Source organism: Nothoprocta perdicaria, unplaced genomic scaffold (genome assembly GCF_003342845.1).
Source record: "Nothoprocta perdicaria isolate Ctin4 unplaced genomic scaffold, notPer1 scaffold_166, whole genome shotgun sequence".
Lineage (NCBI taxonomy): Eukaryota > Metazoa > Chordata > Aves > Tinamiformes > Tinamidae > Nothoprocta > Nothoprocta perdicaria.
Window position 1 is genome coordinate 730296 of NW_020454827.1, and position 27243 is coordinate 757538.

The following is a 27243-nucleotide window of genomic DNA, read 5'->3' on the forward strand; positions in this document are numbered from 1 at the left end:
TTGCCTTCTTATCTTTCTTCCTTCATAAGCCTACTTAATTTTCTGCCTTATTAGTTTCAAATTAAAGGCTGGACATATCCAAAACTGTATTTTCCTAATGGCATATTGATTAATGACTGGAAATTTGGGGTCCTTATTATTTTCTCTGTTATCTCTTTGCTCATCAGTTTTGTGCCTTTATATTTTATTTTTCACTTATACCTTTCCTTATTGACCCTTTTGCTCTGAAAGAAATTCCCTTGATCATATAACCTTATCAAAGCAGATGCTTTCATGRCCCCTTACACAATCTGCCTGTAATTATATACGTATCTGCCATTGGTAGATCAGTTCACAAACAGTGGAATGCACTGATAACMGCACAGAATAAAGCATGGAGTTTGGCCTTACCAAAGAACCGTAGATGAAGAAGGAAGCAAAGGAGTTGTAAGGTATGTAATTGCATTTATTGTATTCAGGTTTATAGCGATATTTACCCAGCTGCTCAGTATATGAGCAGAGTAGAATTTACATTTCTAAATTATCAATCCTTATTTTCAAAATGTCAGTGTTTGGGAAAGACCCTGAGAAAGAAAGAACTAAAATACAGTGTTATGATTTGGGGGAGAGTGAGAGGGCAGACATTGGCCATTAATCACAGAATCACAGAATGGCTGAGGTTGGAAGAGATCTCTAGAGATCATCTAGTCCAAGCTCCCTGCTTAAGTGRGGACACCTGGAGCATGTGGCACAGCGTCGTATCCAGGTGGGATTTGAAGAGGTTTTTTCATTAACATGAAAGTGATAAGCAGTTGATAGGAATCTCTTACTTCTGCATCAGTAGAACATGATTCACCCTGGTTTTGCATCCAAAGAAGCAGTATTGGTGTTCAGGATTTTTTTGTTCACAATAAATAAATAAATAAATTCATTAAATAGTTTTGCACAGCAAACTAAGTCACCCACTCCTTCTACTAGCTCTACCTTTTTTCAGTAGCTGTATAATATGATGTCAGCATGCTGTTCATAGTTACTTTTGTCTTCACTAAACTATCTGTTTAATCATGTAGGTTTAGACTCCTACTCTTTTTTTTTTTCTATTATAGAATTAACTAGCTTATCTTGTTACTGTTTTAGTGTATTTTTAAAATTAATCAGTAACCTCCTTTATAAAGCTGTAATTAGCTTTTGCTGTTTCTAAAAAAAGAAAGACATCTTGCAAGATTGAAATTTAGGGAACAGTTTGTTTTCCTCTCTGGAGCTTCAGTAAAATGTAATTTTCTTATTTAAACTTGGATGTAAATTCTATTTTGTGAATATTTAAAAGACGTTTTGCAGGGAACAAAATGAACTCTTCAATGATTGCCTTGTTATTTAATAATCGGTGTTATCTGAATAACAGCTAAGAAGCTGTTTTATTTTCATCTCTATTTTAGTTTAAAAATAAACAAATTAAAACATAAACAATTACTGGGACTGTCAAAACTGATTCTTTTGTTTTTCTTGTATAATGTTGTTTCTCTGTTCCTAGATGGGAAAGAAGAAGTTCAGTAGACTGGAAATAGTAATAATTGTCCTGTTTTGTTTGGTGGTTTTGCTGGCCTGTGCCCTCATTGCAGTTTTGGCAACAAGAGAAACTGGAAACGAAAGTACACGTAAGTACTTATTATTGCTTCCATAGAACCAGGGAAATGTTGCCCAGATTGAATTATTTGGTCTGTTTGATAAAATAATCATGCCATGAATCTTATTGGTTGCTACCAATTGGTTCTGATAGAAATAATTTCAAGACTATTTGGAATTAGACTTTTCAAGAACMTTGAAGTTCAAACAAACAACAATAAAAACAGCGTAAGCATTTCTCTGCTGTACTTYGCAAAAATACTGGTTTTTATTGTGACTATTGGTGTTATTATTGTATTTTTATCATTAAGCAAAGGTAAACTATGGTTACAGTTACTTATATATAAAACAAGTATTGGTGAACATAAGGAATAACCTTCATGATTCTTCRGTCTCAATAAATGTCTTAAAAAAACACTTTCATCTCTTCTCCCTGAGCTTGCACTTTATTTTTCTTCAGAATATTTTTTCAACATAGAAAGAATATGATTTCAGAATTTATGACTATAAAGCATTACTGAAAAAGAGACAAGAAAGGAGAGAGACTATGCAGGAGTAAGCCATATTGCATGGAGATAAACCTACAGCCGTAAAAACCTAAAATCCTTCCTTCTAATTTTTGGTACTTCAGAAACCATTTGCTTATAGACATATATTGAATGCTACTTTACATATTATTCCATTTGGTATTTACCTATGGAAACTGCAATTATCTGTAGGTGAAAATGGATGAAAATGGTTAATAWAAAGGACTAATCACTAATATGGCTAATGGCTAATATAAAATGAACAGTTTTAGGTGTTAGTAGAACTGCTCATGCAAACTAATATCTGCTTAATTTCTGCCTTTTTTAAAAAAGACAAACTCATTAGCAATAGTTTAATCTAATTTGAATTGATATTAATTACTACAAAATTTCAGACAGTGAGAATCAACCTGCAGAAATAGTTAATGATTTAAGAGGTAATCAAGATAGTCTTATAATTTAAATTTTGATAATAATGCATTATTTCATTTCTCTAACAGAATTTTCTCCAGAATGTCCAGCTATAAACTTATCAGAGAGAATTGACTGCATCCCGGATCAAGTAGCAACAAAGGTCTGAGCTACCAAAAAAAAAAAAAAAAATCCATATGTACCTCTGCTAGATTATTTTTATTATTATTTTTATTCTTTTTTCAATCTGTGAACGTCTGACTAAAAATATTTTAAACAAATCAAAATACAGGTCAAGCAGAGAAGTAGGATGCAGGTCTGCAGGTCTGAATGTTGGGGTAATTGATTTGGATATACCTTAACTCTCCAACAAAGACCTCAATCCTAAGATTTTATCATTTCAATAACATAGGTATTAAGTACTCCTGAATTTGATAATAAAAACGGAAGTACAGTCCATTTAATATCTCTAAGAAGCTATAAGATTGTATTGTGTGTTGCTATGTATGGCCTTGGCGATATGCCTGTACAGTGATGAAAAGCGCTTTTACTTTGCTTGGTCAAAATGTGTTGGAGTAGGGGAGAAGAGTAGGAGCTGCTGTTTGGAGCAAGGCCCAGAAGCTGCTGGTGGGCCAGGGGCAAACAGGGATGGGACTCAGAAAGGTGAGGAGCCGGAGGACTTGACGGAGTTTGTTACAACTCAGAAGTTCCTAATATGCTGCACTAACWTCAAACACCCTGCAAGGATATACTAACAGCAAAGAAAAGTTTATAAACAAACAACTTTATCTTTTCATTTTTGCTTCTGCCTCATTTGTAGCTTTGTCCTGTCCCAGGCAGGCTTTAACCTATGAAAGACAGTTTGGTATTGCTAAGGGGACTCCTTGAAGTAAAGGAATAGGTAGATCCAACTAAATTAAAATGTCCTAAATTGAAGTATGATAATTTTCCCTGGTTAGTGGTCACTAATGAATTAGATCTCTGGCCAGGAACCAGTGCTGGAGTTAGATAAAGGCAGAGAAGGTGGTAGCCCTACACAACTTGCTACTGCAGAGGGGTGGTATATCCCAATTCTGCTCCAGTATTGCCCAGCCTGGAACCCATAGAGTCAGGATGTTTCTCTGGAAAGACTACAAGCTTTATGCGTAGTTTTTGAGGTCTTGTCTTCCCAGCTTTACTCTTTTCCATTCCGTTTCACTTTATAGAAAGTCATGTCCCAAGTCACCATAATCCTCATGCACAAAGTTCAGTTGTGCTTACAGTTGTGACAAATTAAGAAGCAACTTTTGCCTAGCATAGACAGAGGTTCAAACCACAGTCATGGATCAGTTGAGAAAACTGTGATTCACCTAAGCTCAAGTTAGTATCTACTTTGTTTTCATCATTCATTGGAATATTCTAAAAGAAGCCAGAAAATGAGCTTAAGCCAGRAAATAAATTGAATTACAGAGGATAGAAATATGAAAAGAAAATAGACAATTATCAGCCATTCAAATGATTGCCGAAGATAGAAATGTTGAGAGTAGATATTTGTTAACTCTTCATTGCTGTGGCTGTTGTGAGGTTTGATTAGACAATAAGAACCTGCCGATGAAAACTGAACTCCTACGACTAGTGCATGCACTAGCATTTAATTTCACCATTGGAAGTGGGTTTTTTCCTTTTAATAATACCATGTTGACACAGGTTTAATTGGGTTTACAAAAAGCAACTTTGTAGTTAAATACATAGTCAAGCTATGACTGTAATCTTTGATGCCAAGTTCAATGTTCAGAAACTATCTCAGAGTTTATCTCACCATAAACTCTTTCCATGTGTGTAATGTTATCTCTAATTCAGTTGTTGCTTTCTCTCCTTGACCTTTTTTGTTTTTTTTTTCACATTGATGTCTATTATATTGTTTATGGTGTGTGGTGAGTTTGCAGTGTTATCTACAGTGTTGTTTTTATAACAGTCTCTCAAATACTCCTTTGGTGAATTCCCCTCCTTTGTCTGTGCTGGGCATAAAAGATCTTACATTTTTATTCTGTATATACTTCTTTATGCAGTAGGCTTGATGTTCATGAAAATATAAATCTATGGCTTGCAGATCTGTTAAATTTAACTAGAAGAATATCACCACATAATAAATTAACTAATGAACTTTTCCAAAATATATTCACTAGAAGTACCTAGAAGAGACAAAAATGTATTTATGAAATGAGAAAAGGGATATTTGCAGACAAAAATGTATTTATGAAATGAGAAAAGGGATATTTGCAGACAAAAATGTATTTATGAAATGAGAAAAGGGATATTTTCACAATAAGGCTTTAGGATAATCTCTATTGTTCTAGCTGTTTTACTTTGTTCATTATAAATAACTATAACTTTAGCAAAGTATAAAGAAGAAAGTGTGGGGAAAAAAACCCTGTAACTATGTGGCAAGTATATTCACATATGAAGGAAAAGAAGGGAACCAAGCTCTAATTTTTCAATATTTAGTCATTAATATGAAAAAGAATCTTAGAGGGAGGGAGTACTTCTTACTTCTGATTTATTCTGAAGTAGCTTATGACCTAGGGAATAGGTGGCTTTTTTGGTGGGAATTTTTAAGGTGAGAGATTAGCATAATTATTTCAGATTCCTAGTAAGTCAGCAATTAGGGAAAAATGAGTCACCCGTATCTCTTTTCCAACCGTAGTTTTTATGTGAAACTTGATCAAAATGACGGCATAAATATTTTCTGCTCCTACCACTCCTCCTTCTATGGAGGAGAAACAGACACATATCTATTTTGGGATTTGGTGAATTTGCTTTCTCTTGTGTGGTTTTATAGACACTTCTGTGTTTAGGGCTGTTATTACCGAATGACCTGATAACGCAGGGTAGGTGCCAAGCTAGTAGTTCTGTGAGTTCCACCTCTGTGCTTGCCTTAGGCGCGTGTGCTACTTATGGTTCCGTCTTGACTTATCTTTCTTCTGTTCAAAGTATATGCACTGTTTCCATTGTACTCTGTTGCSTAACCCAGAAGCGAGTGGCCCCAGAGCCAAGGCTGTTGGCAGCAGGATCCAACTTTGGGGCCACCTTCAACTATAACAAGCTGTGATATATTTTAAAATACACACGACACAAATCAGCAACATTGTGCGACAGGTAGAAGAAAGCAATAGAAAGCAAAATTGTTCTCTGTTAGCCAGTAGATGGAGAGAGAGGTCTTGGGTACCTGTGCTGAACCTGTCGCTGAGATCGTTTATGGCATAGATCTTTGCTCTTAGGCAGTTTCTTTATATTGCTTTTCCACTTTGACCTGAGTAATACATCATTTCTTTAATGGCAGAAAATGTGTGGATGCTTAAAGTGATGAAATTACTCAAATCTTGCTATCAAATCTAGAGTTCATGAAAACTGTTGGTGATTAATTTCTAAGAGGAAAGCAAAGACAATCTGACTCCACCAAGGCATTTTTTTAAAAAACAAATTTAACTACTTTTTTWAAAAAATTGTTTATCTCAATTTGAGGTTATGCAAAGTAATTTTAGTATTTCTGATATTTGAACATTAAATTAAAATGATTAATGACACAGTGATCAGTGACCCATCAAATTATTAGTGCCACATATGTAGATGTTTATAAGCCAGTACCAAAAGTCACAGTTTTGCTTTTATGCATGAAATAATTTAAAAGTCCAAAATTCTCTTTTGCGAAATTAGAAAGTTTTTACTTTGAATAGTGAAAATCACTTCTTTTATATAGAATTGCCCTGAAAGATTTTTCAGAGAATCAAAYGATTTAAATTCAAATATTAAATGATTTTGTCGTGTTTAAGGTAGAATGTATTTTAAGTGTATTTTAGTTATTTTAGTACATAGAGATTTGAATTGTATAAAATCAACTTACTTGTGCCATTCATACCTTTGTATCAGAGTCTCTGCAGCCTTCGTGGCTGCTGCTGGAGTCCTCAGAGCGATAACAATGTTCCCTGGTGTTATTTCTCTTCAAACCATGGATACAAAGTGGATGGAGCAGTGCAAACAACTCAGGCAGGTAAGTTGCAGAGTAAGCTTCTAGAACAGATGCTTTGAGCAGTYTGTTTCAACACAGTAATACTGAAGTACGTACTTTTTTCTTCAAGGATTCCAAGCTACACTAACAAGACTGTCATCACCTTCCCTTTTTGGAAATGATATCAACACTGTCCTCCTCACAGGAGAATATCAGACAGAAAATCGTTTCCGGTTCAAGGTTAGGGGTTTTTTTTTATGTTCTCTGAAAACTCATGGTAAATGCAAGCTTTTTTTCTGCCTAGTGTCACTAAGAAATTAAATGCAGCAAAGTTTTAAGTGCTGGTGAATTCTCTGCATTGCACTCCCATTATTCCTACTGAAGTGTACACTTGTACATCCAAGAGAATACTATAATGAAGAGATTGTTTATGTAAACATGCAAAGTAAAATTAATGAAAAAGATTGCTATTTCTAAAGCCTTTCAGGGAAAAAAAAAATCCTTTTTTTAGGAAAGCCTAGATGCACAGTCTCAATTTAATCAGGCCAGTTGAAATCCTGTTCTCTTGYTTCCAGGTCAACTTATTGCACAACAAACATCACTTGGGGTTCTGGAACAGTAAAGGGATGGAGCTGTGATTACACTTCGCCTCTTGACTTTGCTTTGTGTCTCTGTTATCACAAGCTATATGATCACAGGATTTATATATGAAAAATCATGCCAGTAGCTGTAAAAATATTTGACTTCCTACTTCTATCTTTCTTTTCCCCCTTCATCAGGAAATATTTTGGGATAAAGTGTATTTATTACCTTTATTTCTCTTCTGGTCATGTTTCATGCGTTTTGTCAAAAAGCTTTAGCACTTCCAAAGCCCTCTGTTCAGCACTCTGTGTATGGTGAATATGTTATATCCATGGACTCTGGGCCCGAGGAGGACTTTGTGAGAGGAGCTCCAGTTATTTTGGATAACTGGATATCCTGAAAGACTCTATGTATAGCTAATTTCTGGACATGAGAAAAGATTAATAGTGAAGTACTGAAGAACTACTATGAAATGACTGAGAATACAATTGTGCAGAATTATGAATGACAGAAAAGTTCATTAAAAAACATGTCACCAATAAAAGAAATATCCTAATATAAATAAACATGGTGCCTGTGAAAGTCTACACAGTCTTCATTTTGCCATTTATGTACTTTCCTCATAAATCATCCTGATACTGTTTTAATAAGGAGTGCTTTTGCAAAGCTAGAAATATATGTTAATGCTGGAAAATGTTAGAATTAGACCTAAGTTGTTATCAACCTAATACTTTTGTTGTTTAAATGTCTGCAGATCACTGATCCTCAAACACAAAGATTTGAAGTCCCCCATGAGCATGTAAGACCTTTTAGTGGTTCTGCAGCCTCCGGCTTAAAGTATAAAGTTGAAGTTAATCAGAATCCCTTTGGCATCACAGTGACCAGAATAAGCAATGGAAGAGTTCTGTAAGTAACTATGATATTTTTAATGAATAATACCAGGGTGTTTGTTTTCTCTGAAAGTCTGTGTTGCAACGTAAGTCTAAGCTGTCACTTATTAGGTGACCTTTTGGACATGTAAACTACTTCTCTTTTTTTGACTGATAAACCTTCTGAAAGGACTCCTGTGATGTCTTTCAACATACAATATCTCTTTCAAAAATTTTATGATATGATGAGCTCTGTCTTAAATATAGACTAGATCTAGTCAAATTGACTCTATTCCGTCTTTTACCCACATTCTAGGGAAATCTTCACAGATTTYTTTTCCGAGAATCTTTATTATGAGATGAAGTCCTTCACAATGCTTAAAATGATATATGAATATTGCTGTATGTGTCTTTGGTATCTTATTTGTCATAATATTTTTGAAGCTCTGGCTGACCAAAATCAGGTTGCTGTTTAGATATAGGATATGATGAACTGATTTAAGTGAGTGTTAAGTAAATCACTTAAAAATGTAACTATCTACATATGAAATGATTTTAATCCCTTCTTTTTCTAAAACTAGCTAAAACAAACCTAAATTAACAAACTAGCTTTAAGACYACTAGGATGAGTTGGATTATTATGAACTCTTCCAGTTTAATTAATTACTTTTGTCCTATTCTTAGTGTTGTTTACTATGTTAAAAGCTGCTGTAATTATTTTTTTTTTGCAATTTCAGAATAGATAAACTAGTTAGCATTCCATGACTGATTTTATAGATTTAGGGAAGAGAGAGTGAGTATAATAGTTCAATAGGACCAGTTTGAAACAATGCTTTGATTGTTTCTCTTTCTTAAGAAAAAAATCCTTATACTTTCATTAAATATGATAAAAATGGATGTCATTTTATCACAGAATCACAGAATGGTTGAGGTTGGAAGGGACCTCTAGAGATCATCTAGTCCAATCYYCTTGCTAAAGCAGGGACAGCCAGMTCACCTGGCATGAGGCAGGTTTTGAAGACCTCCAGAGAAGGAGACCCCACAACCTCTSCGGGCAGCCTGTTCCAGGGCTCTGTCAGCTCTGTCACCCTCATGGTAAAGGAGTTCTTCCTCACATGCAAATGCAACTTTCTGTGAGTTAATTTATACACAGTAACTCTTGTCCTATCACTGGCCACTACCAAGAAGATTTTGGCTCCATCGTGTTTACATTTTCCCCTCRGGGATTTATATATATTGATCAGATCCCTTCTCAAACTTCCCTTCTCCAGGCTAAGCAGGCCCAGTTTCCTTAGTCTTTCTTCATAAGGTAGGTGCTGCAGTCTCTTAATCATTTTGTTGCTCTACGCTGGACCCTCTCTAGGAATTCCATGTCCCTTCTGTCCTGGGGAGCCCAGAACTGCATACAGTACKACAGGTGTGGCATCATCACGGCTGACTAGAAGGGCAGGATCATCTCCTTCAACCTGCTGGAAACACTCCTGGGCCGCAGTCCCATTGGCCTTCTTGGCCACAAGGGCACACTGTTGCCTCATGAGTAATTTCTTGTCAGCCAGAATTCCAAATCTTTCTCCACAGAGCTGCTTTCCAGCAGGTCAACCCCAAATCTGGTGCCTGGGATTATTCCTGCCCAGGTGCAGGGCCCTGCTCTTGTCCTTATTGAACCTTGCGAGATTCCTCTTTGCTCAAYTCTCCAGCCTGTCTAGGTCCCTCTGAATGGCAGTACAGACCTCTGGAGTGTYGGCCACAACACCCAATTTTGTATTATCCACAAACTTGCTTAGGGTGCACTCTGTCCTCTCATCCAAGTCTGACCCGTGAGGGACACCACTGGCCRTACACCTCCAACTAGACTCAGCACCATTTATCACAACTCTCAGCTCTGCCATCCTGCCACTTCTCAATCCACCTCCCTGTCCTCTCATCTAACCCACACTTTCTGAGCTTTCCTRTGAGGATGTTTTGGAAGAAGGTGTTCAAAACCTTGCTGAAGTCAAGGTAGACAACATCCATGGCTCTCCCATTGTCCATCCAGACAGTCCTCCCATCCTAGAAGGCTATCAGGTTGGTCAAACATAACTTCCCTTTGGTGAATCTATACTCACTACTCCTGATCACCTTCTTTTCCTTGACATGTCTAGAGATGGTCTCTAGGATGAGATACTCCATCACTTTTCCAGAGATGGAGGTGCGGCTGACCAGTCTCTAGTTTCCTGGGTCCTTTCTCTTGCCCTCTTTGAAGACCRGAATGACACTAATGCCTCCCTTTGTCCATTGCTAGATTCTGTCCATTTCTGATACTATGTTCAAAATTGTAAGAGAAAATTTAAAAAAAAGATAACTTTAAAATTAATTAGATTAAATCCTTCAATAGATCAGATCTTTTCCTCTATCATATGTCATTTCATGGTAAAATAATGTTAATTTCAACTCTACTTATTTTTCATACAAAAAGAAAAAGAAGAAATATTCCTATGGCTTCTTACTCTGAACAGTATATTATGTTGCTTAGGAAATATAAAGCAGTTTAAGGATTCTAGTTCACTTGGTGTTTTATAGAGATATTTTATTGCTTAGTTAAGATTAGAATACTCTTCCATTGAATACAAAGGCACCTAGTGAATGGCCAAAATCCTTTAATATAAAAGAAATGTATTTATTTTTGGTTCCAACCTAATTTTATAGCAAGGTATGGTCTCCTTAATCAAACAGGGAATTGAGGATAACTCGTATACTCCACGTAGCCTTTTTGTTCCATGGAAGAACCCAGACAGGGTCAGAACCTGCACCCTTGTTGTGCAAGGGAGTCTAGAGGTTGGTTTACCCTCTCAACTGACACAGTTTTGAAAACTTGACAAAGAGCAGAGCAAATTAACCAGTCATAACTTTCCCTTGCATCAGACTGCCCTTTGCTACACCCTTCCGCTGTAGCCTGTAGATGAGGGAATTAGTCTTTCTCTGCAGTTCAAATTTCCCTCTTGTTTCTAAAATTCTTTTTGCAGAAAGAACAAATGATATTTTTTTTGTTAAATATTTAAATCTTTCCAAGTCTTGGTTCAAAAGACTAACAGTTTCTTGGTAAGGGAAAAGATTGGTGAAAGGTACAAAATTATAACCCCAGGCTTGTTCTGTTTATGTGAATATATAAATATTTATTTTCAACACCAGTAGGTTCATGTTCCATAAAAATTACACAGTTGCTTCATAGGAAATTTGCTATGGTAAATGGATTGACCACCAAAATGGACTTGAACCATTTAAATTCTGAGAATTCTGCTATCACTTCTACCCTGAACAAAAGATATTCTTATTTTTCTCCCTGGTTTTCTCCAGGATTGAGAACCAGATAGTATGTAGCCACAGTTTCCTTTTCTTTGTTGTTCCTCTGTTCTGATTGGCCTAGCAGGACTCAGAAGCAACGACTAGACTTGTTCATTTTCCCATCTGCATGAGGTTTGCTCTGCTTCACTTCCTCCTCAGTCTGTCAGCTGGATCAAAATCTGAATCTTCTGTTGAACACTCTTTCTGTCCGTCATTAATTGTCCTAATTGCACTAATTCTAATTGCMCTACTCCTATTGTTTCTACAAGAGTGCAGAAAAGTTATCTGTGTTTAGCAGATGTGTTACTATTAATCTAGCAATTATTCTCTCAGAGCAGACAGCAGGGAGAGCTACTCAGGGCTATTCAGGGTTAAGAAGAGCAGCAGTACCCTACAGTGTATTGTGTCTTGGTCACGCTCATTTCTGGAATTTTTTGCACTAAGCTAAATTTTAAAATTGGTCTTACTCTTTTCTTACTTGCACAAGTGGAAAAATAGCAACTCAAGTTGGGCTGCTCTCCCTGCTCTGTTTTGTTCAAACCTGCTCACTGTAGCATTCACATGGCGAAAGATATTTTCAAGCATGATTGGTTTTGGTCAAACCAAAGTATGATGCCCTGGGCATAGAGCTTGTAACAAAGCTGCTAGGGACCCAASACTCAGAAGTCTTCTTCAATATTATGTTTTTTACTTTGTGTTGAGCAACTTTTGAGTAACTTTTCTTTTTTTTTTTTCAGTTTTGATACTAACATAGGACCACTGCAATATGCTGACCAGTATTTGCAGCTCTCAATCAAACTACCTAGCAGCAACATTTATGGTGTGGGAGAACATGTGCATAAGCAATATCAACATGATATCAACTGGAAAACGTGGCCTATGTTCAGCAGGGATACTGCCCCTTCTGCAGTAAGGACTTTTTTTTATTCTGCTTTATGCTTTACAGATGAATTCTGGAAACCAAACACACTAAGTAGCTACTTAAATAATATCCACTAATGTTTTCCTTGAAGGCTTGTATGTGATCAATGCATGTGATTACTGAATGTTAGGTGCTACTGAATAGTTTCCTGCAGCATATCTTTTTAGAAATTGCTCACATTTTCCTCACCAAAAACAAACAAACAAAACCCCCCAAAAATGTATTGTATTAACAATCTCATTTATTTTCCACCTCTACTAAGCATTCATCTCGCTGACAATCTTAATCTTTCTAATAACTGATAATATGGAGGTATGAAGATCTTATCAGAATCGTTTCTCTGAATGCAGGACTATCAAGTTAAATTAACACTGCAGTGTGAAGTTAATCTAATTTTCAACAGTTACAGTTCTGCTCCTCAAAAATTTGTTCTTAGTTTTCTTTTGTAGGGGAAAATATAACTCTGATACCAGATCTTGTCATTTTAAAGAATTTCTACTGCCAATAATGAGAGAAAAAAACTAATAATAATATACAATATTATACCACTCTTAAAATTTACTAAACTTAATTTACTAAATTTACTTAATTTGCTTGMAATACTATACCACTCTTAAAGATTTATGACATAGATTGTTTACTTGMTGTTTGTATCTGCTACTCAGGAAAAGTGTTTAATATATGTAGACTTCCCCACAGCTGTGTTATTAATGTATTTTAAGTAACCTAAAGACATTCAAAAAACGGAGAGGCATAGGGAAAATAAAAATAAAAGAAGAAAGTGTTGAGGATTTCAGTTAGTTGTTATATTTTGAGAAGTTTAACTTTGAATATGATATATTTGAAGATACCACAGAGTACATATAGTTAGTAGGTTTTAAACAACTCACTTTTCATTTTTTTCTTTTAAGAACATGGATAATTTATATGGTGTTCAAACATTTTTCCTATGTTTGGAAGACAACACTGGAGCCTCTTTTGGTGTTTTCTTAATGAACAGCAATGCTATGGGTAAGAGCTTCCTCTGTAGCTCTAAGTATTGCAGTTAAATAACTTTATAAAAGATTTGCAGGACTCTTACACTGTATTCAGATTGAGCAGATGTAAATGTCTTTTTTTAAGTGAACTCACAGGTAAAATTTTTAACAAAATTTTCTTAAATATGTGATGGCATTCACTGTTGCAAGCATATACATGTGTTAGCATAATCACTGTAAACACAGTTATCATTAAGATTACATTGGAAACACTAGTATAATACACCTGAATACAGGTTATCTGAAGCATACACAGTTTTGATCAGATTCAGGGAAGGTTCAGTACAGGAAAGATAATCCTTTGTAGTGAGAAGCACTCAAAAATATATTACCTTAATTTTCCTTAGATAAGTATACATGCTTATGCTTTCCATATACTTTCCATATGCTTAACGGAAATATTCAAGTCTTTTGAGACTGGAAAATTGAATTGAAAATTTAATAGTAAAGAGTTGTGCCATTAGCTTTAATTTCTCTTGGGATATGGCATGAGAAAGAATGTAAATACGTGTTTATAAAAAAGAATCCAAACACATTTTATCTTCATTATAAGTTCCAACCATTGCTTTGAGTTTCTCTGAATATTTTTGTTTTACATTTTCTCCTATACAAGTGATCTTTCATATGAGTGTTATAGTTATTTTAGATTTAATTATTGATCAGAAATGATTTGTGCATTCTTTRCTGACAGAGTTTGCACTGCAGCCTGCTCCAGCAGTAACTTACAGAACAATTGGTGGAATTCTTGATTTTTATGTCTTCTTGGGAGACACTCCAGAGCAAGTAGTCCAGGAGTATGTGAAGGTACATTTCTGAAAAATAGRTTGCCCAGAGAGGTTGTGGATTGATCTGTGTTTTGAGATATTCAAAACTYGACTGCACAAAGTCCTAGACAACCTGCTCCAACTGACCCTGTTTCCTTTGCAGAAACGGACTAGAAAGGCAGAGATGTCTTCCATTGTCGAATATCCTATGATTTATCTAGATTTTTCTAGAGAAGTTTTGCATCTAGGCAATTCTATGGGGCTTTCTGTTTATCTATGTCTTCACTATTTTATTTATCCARAAATAATTCAAGATGCCACCCTAAACTGACTCCTGCCATTACGAATTACTACCTGAAATTAGTTAGGGCATAGATTTGGTTATCTGGTTTGTTAAGGGAAGGCACTACTTTTGATTGAAATGCTATTGCTGAGAGGATATAACCAGCACTCTGTCACCCTCACTGTTAAAAAATTTTTCCTTAAGTTCCTGTGGAACTTTCGGTACTTCAGTTTGTGGCTATTTCCTCTAGTTCTACCAGTGATCACCACTGAAAAGAAGTCAGTCCCATCCTTCTCACTGCCTCCCTTGAGATATTTATAGACACTGATTAGATTCTCTCTCAGCCTTCTCTTCAGCCTAAACAGACCCAGCTCTCTCAGCCTTTCTTCRTAGGGCAGGTATTTCAGGCCCCTGTGCTGGACCCTCTCCAGCAGCTCCACATCCCTCTTGTACTGGAGAGCCCAGAACTGGACACAGTACTCCAGATGTGGCCTTACCAGGGCTGAGTAGAGGGGGACGATCACCTCTCTCGACCTGCAGGAGATGTTCTTAATGCACCCCAGAATCCCATTGGCCTTCTTGACCACAAGAAGACACTGCTGCCTCACAGTCAACTTGTCATCCTCCATGACACCCAGGTCCCTCTTGACAGAGCTGCTCTCCAGAAGGTCTGTCCCCAACCTGTACTGATGTGTGAGGTTATTCCTCCCCAGGCACAGGACCTTGCACTTGCCTTTGTTGAATTTCACWAGCTTTCTCACCACCTAGTTGTCCAGTCTGTCCAGATCCCTCTGGATGGCAGTGCAGCCCTCTGGGGTATAAGCTACTCCTCCCAGTTTGGTATCATCAGTAAACTTGCTSAGGGGGCATTCTGTCCCTTCATCCAGGTTATTGATGAATAAATTGAATAGGAAAGGACTGAAGACTGACCTGGGGTACACCACTAACTACAGGCCTCTAACAGGACTTAGTTTTTCAACATGATCATCTGCTATTTGAGCTAGTGAAGGGCTGTGTGGAAAAACAAGCTTGTACAGCGRGGTGTTCATAATTATATATTAATATTATAGGATGGGTAATCTACTTGCTAATTTSTCACGATGTTATAGTAGAAAAAGAGCTATTGCAGAGATTTTCCATTTGTATTTATGAGATCTCATCCTGTTTCAATGGCTTTCCTTTTTAAGGGAAATTTGTGTAAATTTTTAAACAACATTACATTTGTTTGTATGGAACTTCTCTCTGCAGTAGATATGCTGGCAGAGATGGTAATTAAAACCTTCTGTTATGTTACTTAGATATCTGATTAAGTAATTTTCGTTGTTTTTATGYAGTTTCCACTTACATAGGTCCACACGATTTTCAGCAAAGTAGGACTTATAATATGAAAAGCTTGTGTTTTAATACAAACATGGGGAAAACTACCTAGTGAGGACATCCCATAACATTTCTGTCACTAACCACCATGAGTAAATTATTATTCTGCTTTATGTCTCACCAATGTAAAGGTGATGTTGATCTTCTATATAACATGTTTTAAGTCTATTTGTGGGAAACACTTTTTTTGCCTTTCTGAGGCTGAAAGAGGAATTGGTTTCATTACCAACTAAGCCATTTTTATTTTGGACAGGGACAAATTTTTATTTTTATGCATATATTATTTATATATTTATATATTATTTTTAATATTATTATTTATAATTTATTTATAATATTTATATATTATTTTATATATTTATATATTATTTTTATGTATATAATCATTCAGCAGATTTGTCAGCTGTCCTTCCCTGAGGAGAGCAGTTTGACTTGACTCCAGCAGTGACAAGACATTCCTTATGCTTTTCTTCATAGTTATACTTGCTTTTCTTTCATTCTATAGTCTTTGTTTAGGTTGCCGCTCCTTGATTATTTAGCACTGCTCCTCAGATAAGCCATATTGACAATGATCTAAATCATAAATCAGGCTCAATATAGTGGGTACTCTGTAAATATATAGTAATGGAAGATTATTAAAAAGAAGAGTTCACACTCCTGTATAAGACAGTAAATAAGTGAGTATAAAGTAAGAAAATAAAATGAAATAGCAATTTAACATTATGGATAGCATAAAATACATTATTTTTACAAAAATATTGTTTTTTGGAAAAAGCTATGCAGAAAAAAATTGCATCTGTGCATGACTGTCTAAAATTTAGTTTCCCATATTTAAGTTTATTACTTGTGAGAAATACAAATTTAGGGAAAGTTTGACACATTTAAATTCAGCTCACTGTGCCCTTGATTTTATTTATTTATTTAAACTTTCAGCTAATAGGATTGCCAGCATTGCCTGTCTATTGGAGTCTTGGATTTCAGCTTAGTCGCTATGATTACGGATCTCTTGATGAGGTGAAAGCTGTTGTAGTGAGAAACAGAGCAATTGGGCTACCTTACGTAAGTAAAGATTTTGATTATGATGTTAATTCTTTATGATTTTGACTGTTAGGCAATTTTTCAGAATGTAAGAAGTTGAGGGATTTTCTTTCCAGCTACAGAAGTTCTTATTGGTTATAYAGCTATATAAAATGAAAAATTATTTAAAATGTCATTTACTCACTTTTGTAACGATTCTAAGTAATTGGCAATGTGGTTACAGTTTTTAACTACATGCATATATTTTCTAATTGTTTTCTAAATTGTATTTCGCTTATGTTGTGGAAAAGGTGACTGTAAAACCCCAATTTACCCCTTAAAGGTAGGAAAAGGTAAATWCTAATTACAGATTAAAATTACATGTCACGTTAAGTTGACCTAATGTCTTAAAATCACAGAAATTTGCATCTTTTAAAGAGGGTGAAAAGAACTGGGGAAAATCATAGAATCATAGAATGCTTAAGGTTGGAAGGGACCTCTAGAGGTCATCTAGCGCAACCCCCATGCACATGCAGCGTCACCTAAAACATTTGGAACAGGGTTGCATCCAAGTGGATTTTACATCTAGTAGATTCTATGGGGCTTTCTGTTTATCTATGTCTTCACTATTTTATTTATCCAAAAATAATTCAAGATACCACCCTAAACTGACTCCTGCCATTACAAATTACTATCTGAAATTAGTTGGGGCATAGATTTGATTATCTGATTTGTTAAGGGAAGGCACTACTTTTGATTGAAATGCTATTGCCGAGGGGATATAACCGTTCCAGTTCTTAATTTCATCAGTGCTCTAAATGTTTTTCATAGAATCATAGAATCCTTAAGGTTGGAAGAGACCTCAGAGGTCATCTAGTCCAACCCCCCTGCGCGAACAGAATCACCTAGAGAATGTAGCACAGGATTGTATCCAAGAGGGGCTTGAAGATCTCCAGAGAAGGAGACCCCACAACCTCTCTTAAAAACATGTTCCAGCACTCTATCACCCTCACTGTTAAGAATTTTTTCCTTAAGTTCCTGTGGAACTTTTGGTGCTTCAATTTGTGGCCATTTCCTCTACTTCTATTGCTGGCCACCACTGAAAGGAGGCTGGCACAATCCTCCTCACTGGCTCCCTTGAGATATTTATAGACACTGATTAGATTCCCTCTCACCCTTCTCTTCTTCAGCCTGAACAGGCCCAGCTCTCTTAGCTTTTCTTCATAGGGCAGATGTTCCAGGCCCTTAATCATCTTTATAGGTCTGCACTGGACTCTCTCCAGCAGCTCCACATCCCTCTTGTACTGGGGAGCCCAGAACTGGACACAGTACTCCAGATGTGGCCTCACCAGGGCTGTGTAAAGGGAAACAATCCCCTCTCTCAACCTGCTGGAGATGCTCTTCTTAATGCACCCCAGGATCCCGTTGGCCTTCTTGGCCACCAGGGCACACTGCTGCCTCACAGTCAACTTGTCATCCTCCATGACATCCAGGTCCTTCTTGACAGAGCTGCTCTCCAGAAGGTCAGTCCCCAGCCTGTACTGGTGTCAGAGGTATTCCTCCCCAGAAATGATATCTGAAATGAAGGAAATTATATCTGAAGAAATCACTGTTCTGCAATGATATCTCTTCCTAAGGAGATCTGGGATCTCTATAAATCACTATTTTTATCTTTATGGGAATGGGAGCTATTTAGAGTCATAAGGAGATGTTCTAGAAAGACGTAATGCTGACAGTTGGGTTGCCGTCTTTCCGAAGAGAAGGTTCAGAACACGAACACAAATTGTAGGCTCTGAACTGCTAGTTAAAGTAGATTCTCTCTAACATTTACATAAACAGGCTTAGGGAGAAGCCTCCCAATTTTGAAATGAAGTCAGTACCTAAAATTCAGCTCTGTGAAGACACAGAGCTCTATAGAACTTCCTAATTATGAGCTAGACCATTAGAAGAACGGTTTGGCTTTAAGAGTATAGCTCTGGGAATCAGGCAATTATAAAGAAATCATCATGGGTAGAAATATTTAGAAAAATGTTAGCATTTATTTGAATTATATTAATGGCATCAATAGGTCAAATCCAAAATCATTTGTGTAGGCACAAAAGATATTCATTGCRATTAATGGGATGGCAGTTGTTAGAACTGAAATGAGAACAAATGCTGAGTTACATTAGACSTGGAAGTAATAATTTAATGTAGGGAATATTTACTTTTTTCAAATTTAACTTTCATTAGACCTGACTGTGAACTTTCTGTGAATGAGTGGAAAMACTGGATTTTACAAAAACTCATCCACTGTATCTAATCACCACATATAAAATARGTGATTATTTTGTTTTTTTGAAGACTACTTGTGCTTATCTGCTCACTTTTATTTAAATTTTACATTTATCTGAAGCAAGAGTGGCAACTGTGGATTTGTATGCATTAGCAAATAGTGCTGACTAGTAAAGGCAGGTCCATAGAGGAAAATATTTGGTACCRAGGAACTGCAATCCGCTTTCTACACATTTGTTTAGGCTAGCATTAACTAATCCTGTAAATCAGTGAGATCAAACCATACCTCTATAGGCAAATTTGTTTATGCTCTCAGAATCTGTAGAATGTTAGGAGAGCCTAGGGAGCTATTTTGTTCCCTTTTTCTTATAGAAAATAAGACTTGTGGATAACATTTTTAAAATAGTCACCTACATCCTGCTCACTATGGTGAGGTTTTAGCGTTAGATACGTTTCTGAAAAATGGGATCTAATTCTAGCACATAGAGAAGATATGCCACTATCAGGGATTGATGTTGGCTGATCTTGCCTTGTTGACAACAGCAGACCCTTGAAAAATTGACCACTGTACTTGATGTTTCTACTCACCTCTGCAACATATACTGCTTAGTATTTTCTATTATCTCTTAGCATTGTTCTGTCTTGAGCTGCCAAGATGACTGTTCTTGTTTTCTTTCCTTGAAATTTTTATTTGCTGAGTTCTCCATGTACTTCTTGAGCTCTCATTTAATGGCATTCTCTTTCAGGATGTTCAGTACACAGATATTGACTATATGGAAGCAAGAAAAGATTTTACTTACGACAAAACAAACTTTAAAGATCTCCCTACTTTTAGAAATTACCTGCATAACTATGGGCTAAAATATGTTATCATACTGGTAAGCATCTAGCTATTTCTTTCTTGTTTCCATTTTAAATGATATCAGGAAAATTACTTATTATTATGATGAATATGCATCTGTGTAATTATTGCATGCAATGCCTATCTCATGTTCCATAATAATTGGCAGAGTTCCTCCAACTCTCCCTGCATTCTCTCTCCTTCCTCCCTTCCCTTTTCCTCCCTCTCTATTTTTTTCTCATTTGTAGGATCCTGCTATTAGCACAGAGAGTCTACTTGATGGTACTCCCTACGAAGCCTATGACAGAGGAGAAAGCARAAAAGTCTGGATYAATGAATCAGATGGAGTAACACAACTAGTTGGAGAGGTAATTGAATGTCTATGAAGTTCGTACACAATCTGTTGGCATTACATGTCATCATTTAATTTTAGTCAGGAATAAGGTACGTTTAAATTTTCTGATATGATATGCTTCGGTATTTTTTGTATTTTAGCAATTTTTTTTTACATTAGGTATAAAGGAAAAGAGATATTCTGAAGATTAATGAGATACTTTGGCAGTCAACTTCTATTTATTTTCAATGGTGATTGGAGAGCTAATTGCTACTTTGTGCTTTTCAAAATATTATAATGCTTTGTAAATCAAGCTTCTCACTGGGACTTGTATAACTGAAAATAATTTTGACATAATATTGATTTCTAAGTTGAAATTTCAGAAGACGTTAACAACTTTTATCCGAAGGAATAATACAAGTAAATGGGAATGTGAGTATTTTCTATGATGTAATTAACATTTTAATCAATTATTTTCCTTTGAATATTGTAGGTGTGGCCAGGAAGAACTGTATTCCCAGATTTCACCAATCCAGACTGCACCAGCTGGTGGGTAGAAGAATGCAGAATATTTTTTAATAAAGTGCCATATGATGGGATCTGGATTGTAAGTACTTCATAACTTTCATGTTTTGTAGAGATAAGTAATTGACAAGTAAGGTTTATGGATAGATGTTTTGTTTAAGTCTACATTAAATTTGAATCAAGAATCTCTTCAGATGTTTATTAGTAACAACTTGAAAATCAATGTGACATTTGTCTGTCTTTTCCATAACACTAAACACACTGCATGGAATTTTTGCCTTTCTGGTATCAAAGTTATCCTGCYTTTTGTTAGAAGAAGCATCTATCCAATGCATTTGGATACTACTCTACATATGTATGTGAAGAAAGCTAATTTGTCTAACAAACGGATATAAATATGCAGAAGGATTTTATGTAAAATTGTGGACCAGAATTGGACAGAGGCCCAATATCAAAGCTGTGCTTCTTACACTTGGTTTTATTTTTAATGAACATTGCCTACGAGTAAGTTTTTTTCCCGCTAGAGAAAAACATTAACATCATTTGTGGAACCAATGCTTTTATGACACTAAGCTCATTTTTTTTTAGTCTAGAATTAAGAATCTTTCCTTATAACGGAGTATCAGGGAAGARCTTGCTTAAGTACAGAGAGATTGATAGGACTGAGTATGGGTTGTATTCAAGGTCTGTATAAATTGACAGTGACCCAACAAAGATATACATACATATATAGATTTTAGCACATGAGTACTCCAACACAGGTGAAGTTCTACCGCCTGCATATCCTCCAAAATAGTCTTTTTCACAATTAAAAGGATGTTTTTTTTTCCTTCAGTTATTTTGTACATCCTTGTCCTGTTTCTGAGAAAGAAGTTCAACAGCTTATAGTTATTATTCTTATTATGCCCTCAGTCTTACCTGTTGCCTATATGTCTGTGGTATGGGAAAATAATGGTAAGAACAATCAAGTCATCGTTTAAAAGAGAAGATCCATTTATCCACACTTGTCTCCAGACAGAGCAGTTCCAAAAAGACAGTAGGTTCTTACAGAAATTTTAAACTTTATGATTTCTGTTCTTTGTTCCATTCTCTTAACAAATTGACAATATGTACACGTCAGGCAGTATTGCAGTTATACATAAAAACTACAGCCATGATTTTATATTTGGACTTTGGGGAAAGGGAGAGTTAGAGAGAGAGAGAAGTCAGCAAAATGCAGCTCAAGTCAGTATACCTCAGGTGGGTGCRTGCAGCCAGGGAAGTTCATATGGGACATCGCTATAGAGGGTCCTCTTGCACTCTCTTTTCCTGGGAAAGCTACATGCCTGATTACCTCCCTGAAATGCCTATACAACAGTGCTCACAGCCTGGGGAATAAACACGAGGAAATAGAGATCTGTATGTAGTCGCAGGGTCATGATCTCATTGCARTTGCACAGACGTGGTGGGATAGCTTTGCATGACTGCAGTGCTGTCTTGGATGGCCATATTTTTTTTAGGAAAGATAAGGCAGAAGGAGAGGTTGTAGAGTTGCTTTATATGTAAAAGTGCATTCAGAATRTCTTGAGTTCTGCGAAAGAGTGAAAGAAGAGCAAGTTGAAAGCTTTGGGTAAGGATTAAAAAGCAGGTTAATTTGGATGATGCTATTGTGGATGTTTGCTACAGGCCACCAGATAAGGCATCCTGCAAACAGCTGGAAGTAGAGTTATGATGACAGGCCTTTTTCTCCATGGTGGACATCAACTACCCTGATATCTGCTGGAAAGATGACACAGTTAGGCACAAAAGGCCCAGGAGGTTCCTGCAGAGCCTTAAGTATAACTTTTAGATACAGACAGCACAAGAGCCAACAAGGAGAGTTTCCTGCTGGACCTTGTAGTAACAAACAAAGGAAGACTGGCTGGAGATGTGAAAGCTGGGTATAGCCTTGGCTTCAGTGTCAATGAGATGGTGAAGTTCAGTTTCCTGCAAGGAAGAAGCAGGGCAATAAGTAGAATTGCAGCCCTGGACTTCAGGAGAGCTATCTTTGGCCTCTTCAAGGTCCTCCTTGGAAGAATCCTTCTTGGAAAAATTCCTTCCTATGGAAGGAATCCTATTGGAATCCTTCCCAAGAAGGAAGAGGAGTCCRGGAGAGCTGGTTAATATTCAAGTACCACTTTCTTCAAGCTCAAGATCAATGTGTCCCTATGAATAAGAAGTCAGGTAAGGGGAGCAGAAGATCTGCATGTATGCGCAAGATGGTCCTGGTAGAATTCAAACAAAAGAARGAAGTATGCAGAATATGGAAAAAGCGACAAACAATTTGAGAGGAATGAAGGAATGTTGTCAGAATATGCTGGGATATGACAAGGATGGCTAAGACCCATTTGGAATTAAATCTGGTAAGCGATGTCAAAGATCATCAAGAAGGGCTTCCTCAAATACATCAGTAGCTAAAGGAAGACTAGTGAAAATTTGGACCAGCTGCTGAATGGGGTAGGGTCCCTTGTGTTGATACAGAAAAGGCAAGGGTACTGAATGCCATATTTGCTTCAGTCTTTTTCCTGCTAAAGCTAGCCCTCAGGAAGCCCTGACCCTGGATATAGTAGAAGGTCTGGAGAAATGAAGTCTTTTCCTTTTTCGAGGAGGACTGGGTTATAGATCAGTTAGGCAAGCTAGACACCCACAAGTCCATGTGCCCCAGTGGGATGCAGCTATGAGTGCTGAGGGAACTGTTGGATGTTATTGCTAGGCCACTCCCTATCATCCTTGAAAAATCATGGAGAACAGGAAAGGTGCCTGAGAAATGGAAGAAAACTAGTGTCACTCCAGTCTTCACAAAGGGCAATAAGGAGGATGCAGGTGAATGCCAGTCAGCCTCACCTCCATCCCTGGAAAGGTGATGCAATGTCTTATCCTAAATGAGTTGCATGTGGAGAGCAATGAGGTCTTTGGACCAGCCAGCATGGATTCACCAACTTAGCAACTTGACAGCCTTCTGTGATGGAATGACTGGCTGGGTAGATGATGGGAGAGCAGTGGACAATGTCTATCTTGACTTCAGAAACACTTCTGACGTTGTCTCCCATAACATCCTCATAGGTAAGCTCAGGAAGTGTGAGTTAGTTAATCTGGAAGTCTAGAATCTGAGAGTTCAGAATCACAGAATGATCAAAGTTGGAAGGGACCTCTAGAGATCATCTAGTGCAACCCCCCTGCTCAAGCAGGCACACCTAGAGCACGTGGCACRGGGTGGCATCCAGGCGGGCTTTTAAGACCTCCAGTGAAGGAGACTCCACAACCTCCCTGGGCAGTCTGTTCCAGGGCTCTGTCACCCTCACAGTAAAGAAGTTCTTCCTCACATGCAGATGTAACTTCCTATGTTTCAACTTATATCCRTTGCCCCTTGTCCTATCACTGACCACCACTGAGAAGAGTTTGGCCCCTTCCTCTCTACGTTCTCCCCTCAGGTATTTGTACATGTTGATAAGATCTGCTATCAACCTTCTCTTCTCTTCTCAAATTCTGTCATATAATTATGATACTTTATTTGAAATTGGAATTTGAATCATTAACCTTGACATTTAAATAGGAATGTGCTTTGGATGTTCACTGACATCTAAAATGCTTCAGCAGATGAACATTGATAAAGGCAAATAATAGCATGGTCCTAAAGTCAGAATGACAATATTTAGAAATCTGTATACATACGATGTATAAGTATACTAAATATACTAAGTAAATGTATCCTGAACAGGTAYTGAAGGATTAAAATGAACATAGTCTATACCTCTGTTTTGCAAGTAGCTCATGGAGTTTCAAATTAGCACAGTTAGCATTCCAAATTAGACTTTGGAATTCAGGTTCCGTAAATATTATCTTCTATCAAATGATTAACATAGAGTCGAGCACAATTGTTTGTGGGCATAGTTCATAGAATTTAAGCAAGGTGAAGGGGCATATTGATTCTCCCAGATCATTCTTTAACACAACTATGTTGTAGTAAAGCTTTCTAGATATAGATACCTGAGATACCATCTTAAGCTTCTTAAACCCCATGTAAGCATCTGAACAGGAGGGTAATTTCTTTTGTGAATATACARAGCAGCTAAAACCCATTTTCTCTCCAGAAATATTTATAGATACTTAATAATCCTAAAAATAAATTGAGATTACATTTAGGAGCTTAAATGAGGATACAGAAAATAAGCATGCTTTTGAAATGTCTGTCTATACTTACACTTATTAGAGGTTTCTATAATGCACTGGTTTTGTCCTTRTTTTACTCCTCTATTCCTGTTTTACTCTGTAAAACATTCTGTCCCTGTTTTACTTAAAAACAAATCCATCTTGAAAGACAAAACGCAGATCTGAGTGTTTTGACATGCATTTTTAAAAAGTCATAACTCTGTTAAATGCATTTTTAGTCTGCARAACAGAATACCTCCTTGAGCTGTTCTGTGATTAATTATATTTTTGTCGCTTCTTTGTAAGCTCTGTGGTTCCCTCGGGTCAGGATATCAAGAATAAATAATAAGAATATATTTCTGAAATCTACAAGTGTGAATAAATTGTTCACAAGTCTAACACAGCTTTATCCCAAAATTGTCTTCTTCCATATATGCTTTTCTTTCAGTACATTTAGGGATGCAGCTAGAAATGAACTTGCAGATCTGGCAAGGAAAACATAAATGTTTTGCATTAGCTCAAGAAGTGTTTTAAAAGAAAATTTTAAGAATACCCAGTTATTTTGTATATTCTGGCAGAAAATCATGTTTTCCATTTCCTTATCTTTCCTTTCTCTTAAATTATGTGCTATATAGTCAATACTTTCCCTTTAGTGTGTGAAGCTGCTCATAAGCAGGGGAGGGGTATAGTATAGAGGGGCACCTCCTGCTATTTTTGTTTTTTGTTTCTTTTCTGGAATTAAGTGTAATTCTCGTGATGTAGATCCTGACTCCGTTGAGGAAAAGAAAGAGGGAGCCTGTATCAAGTCACGTTTGTAAGGACCAGCTGGACACCTGTCCCTATATATGCATTTCATTGCATATATGTAGTGTATTATACATTTTACCCAGTCATTCCCTGGGGTCCTGTGGGCATGGTCCACTGCTTTCTATAAGCTTTCTGCTTCCTTAGTATGCTGACTTCTAGTGATGGTGGGTCACAAAGCAGAAAGGAGAAAAAAAACATGCCTAGAAAGAGGAGGTAGGTCACAATCCCTCCTCAGCATAGTTGGAGAGCTAAATGCCTTTTGGCAGCTACTCACTGTGGGAGGAACGGAATCCTTCTTGCAGTCTAGGACTTCATCTTAGCTTGGGACATCCTCAATTCTTTAAGCAGATATGGTAATGGTGACCTATAATATTAAAGAAGGATAATTATATTCTCTATGTCTGGCATTTAAGGAGGTGTCTTAAATCTTCATATGCATAGATAGCCGTCAGTCATCTGAGGTGCCCCAGCTCATACTGTTCTAGTTGATCCAGCATTTAGACCCATATTAAAGTGAGACTTAGCCAGTTCAGTACCTCAGTTATACCATCATACCTAACTACAAACTAGTTCCAATTAATTATTCTGTAAAGAATAAGAGGATAAAGCATAAGATTTTTCTTAGAAAAACATAATTGAGGAAACATTAGCATATTCTATGTTGTTTTTGTTTGTTTTAGGATATGAATGAAGTAGCCAACTTTGTTCAAGGTTCAAGGAATGGTTGTAAGCAGAATGACTTAAACTATCCTCCTTTTAYACCTCGTAAGTCCATCTTCTTCAACTTGGAAGTCAAGGAATCAAAATATTTCTGAATTACTGTGCTATCAGCTATAATCACAGAATCACAAATCACAGAATCTTTATGTTTGGAAAAGTCCTTTAAGATCATCGAGCCGAATCATTAAGCCATCACCACCATGCCCGCTAAGTATTAAGTGGTATTAAGTACCATTGGTACTAAGTGATTTTGTTATTAGTTTTATGGATAGTTTTTAAACATTACTATTGACAGTAAATGCAAGCATACCTAAACCCAAGATAAAAGTTAAATTTTGTTGAACTCTATTCATTACTTGGTGCATCATTTTAGTGAAAAACTAATCTTTGCACAAATCTTTGCACAAATGAAGCTGGAGGTCTTTATCACGAGCATGGCAGCAAAGAGATGGCATAGTATTCATTATTAAATTTGTGTCTTCAGTCTACCATAAGATACTCCTTACCTTTTCCTTCACCTTAAATACTTGAAATTTGAATCCTACATCAATGTTTGAGGTCAGATGAAATGACATTTTCACTTCTAAAGATTTAATGGAAGATGTTGTTGTCCATTGAAGGTAGCCCATGATTACTATTTGATCTCACTTAGACATAGATAGACTATATGAGTTAATCATTCTATATTCTGAACAAAAATGAAACAAGTTATACATTGCTCTGCTAAATTCTACCAGTAAAGTTGCACTTATGCAAGTTCTAGCAATTCTAGCAAGTTCTAGCTATTTGTGTATGTATTTATATATATTGACTGCTATGAAATGTAGAAAGCTTCAAGGCAGAAAGCTCCTTAGTTRAAGCAAAAATAAATAAGACCA

The 27243-nt window shown here is 36.5% G+C and overlaps 1 protein-coding gene across 1 annotated transcript in view; it reads left to right on the forward strand.

Annotated features, from left to right (window-relative positions):
- The first annotated feature begins 1510 nt into the window (after positions 1-1510).
- The window catches only part of LOC112944324 (maltase-glucoamylase, intestinal-like), a 55551-nt gene continuing 29818 nt past the window's right edge, over positions 1511-27243 (forward strand). The window contains exons 1-13 of the mRNA XM_026035727.1: positions 1511-1634; positions 2630-2703; positions 6447-6567; positions 6656-6765; positions 7862-8013; positions 12035-12206; positions 13131-13230; positions 13948-14060; positions 16614-16739; positions 19718-19849; positions 20061-20180; positions 20640-20753; positions 26326-26410. Of these exons, the coding sequence (XP_025891512.1) occupies positions 1511-1634; positions 2630-2703; positions 6447-6567; positions 6656-6765; positions 7862-8013; positions 12035-12206; positions 13131-13230; positions 13948-14060; positions 16614-16739; positions 19718-19849; positions 20061-20180; positions 20640-20753; positions 26326-26410 (1543 nt within the window). The remainder of the gene's footprint in view (positions 1635-2629; positions 2704-6446; positions 6568-6655; positions 6766-7861; positions 8014-12034; positions 12207-13130; positions 13231-13947; positions 14061-16613; positions 16740-19717; positions 19850-20060; positions 20181-20639; positions 20754-26325; positions 26411-27243) is intronic.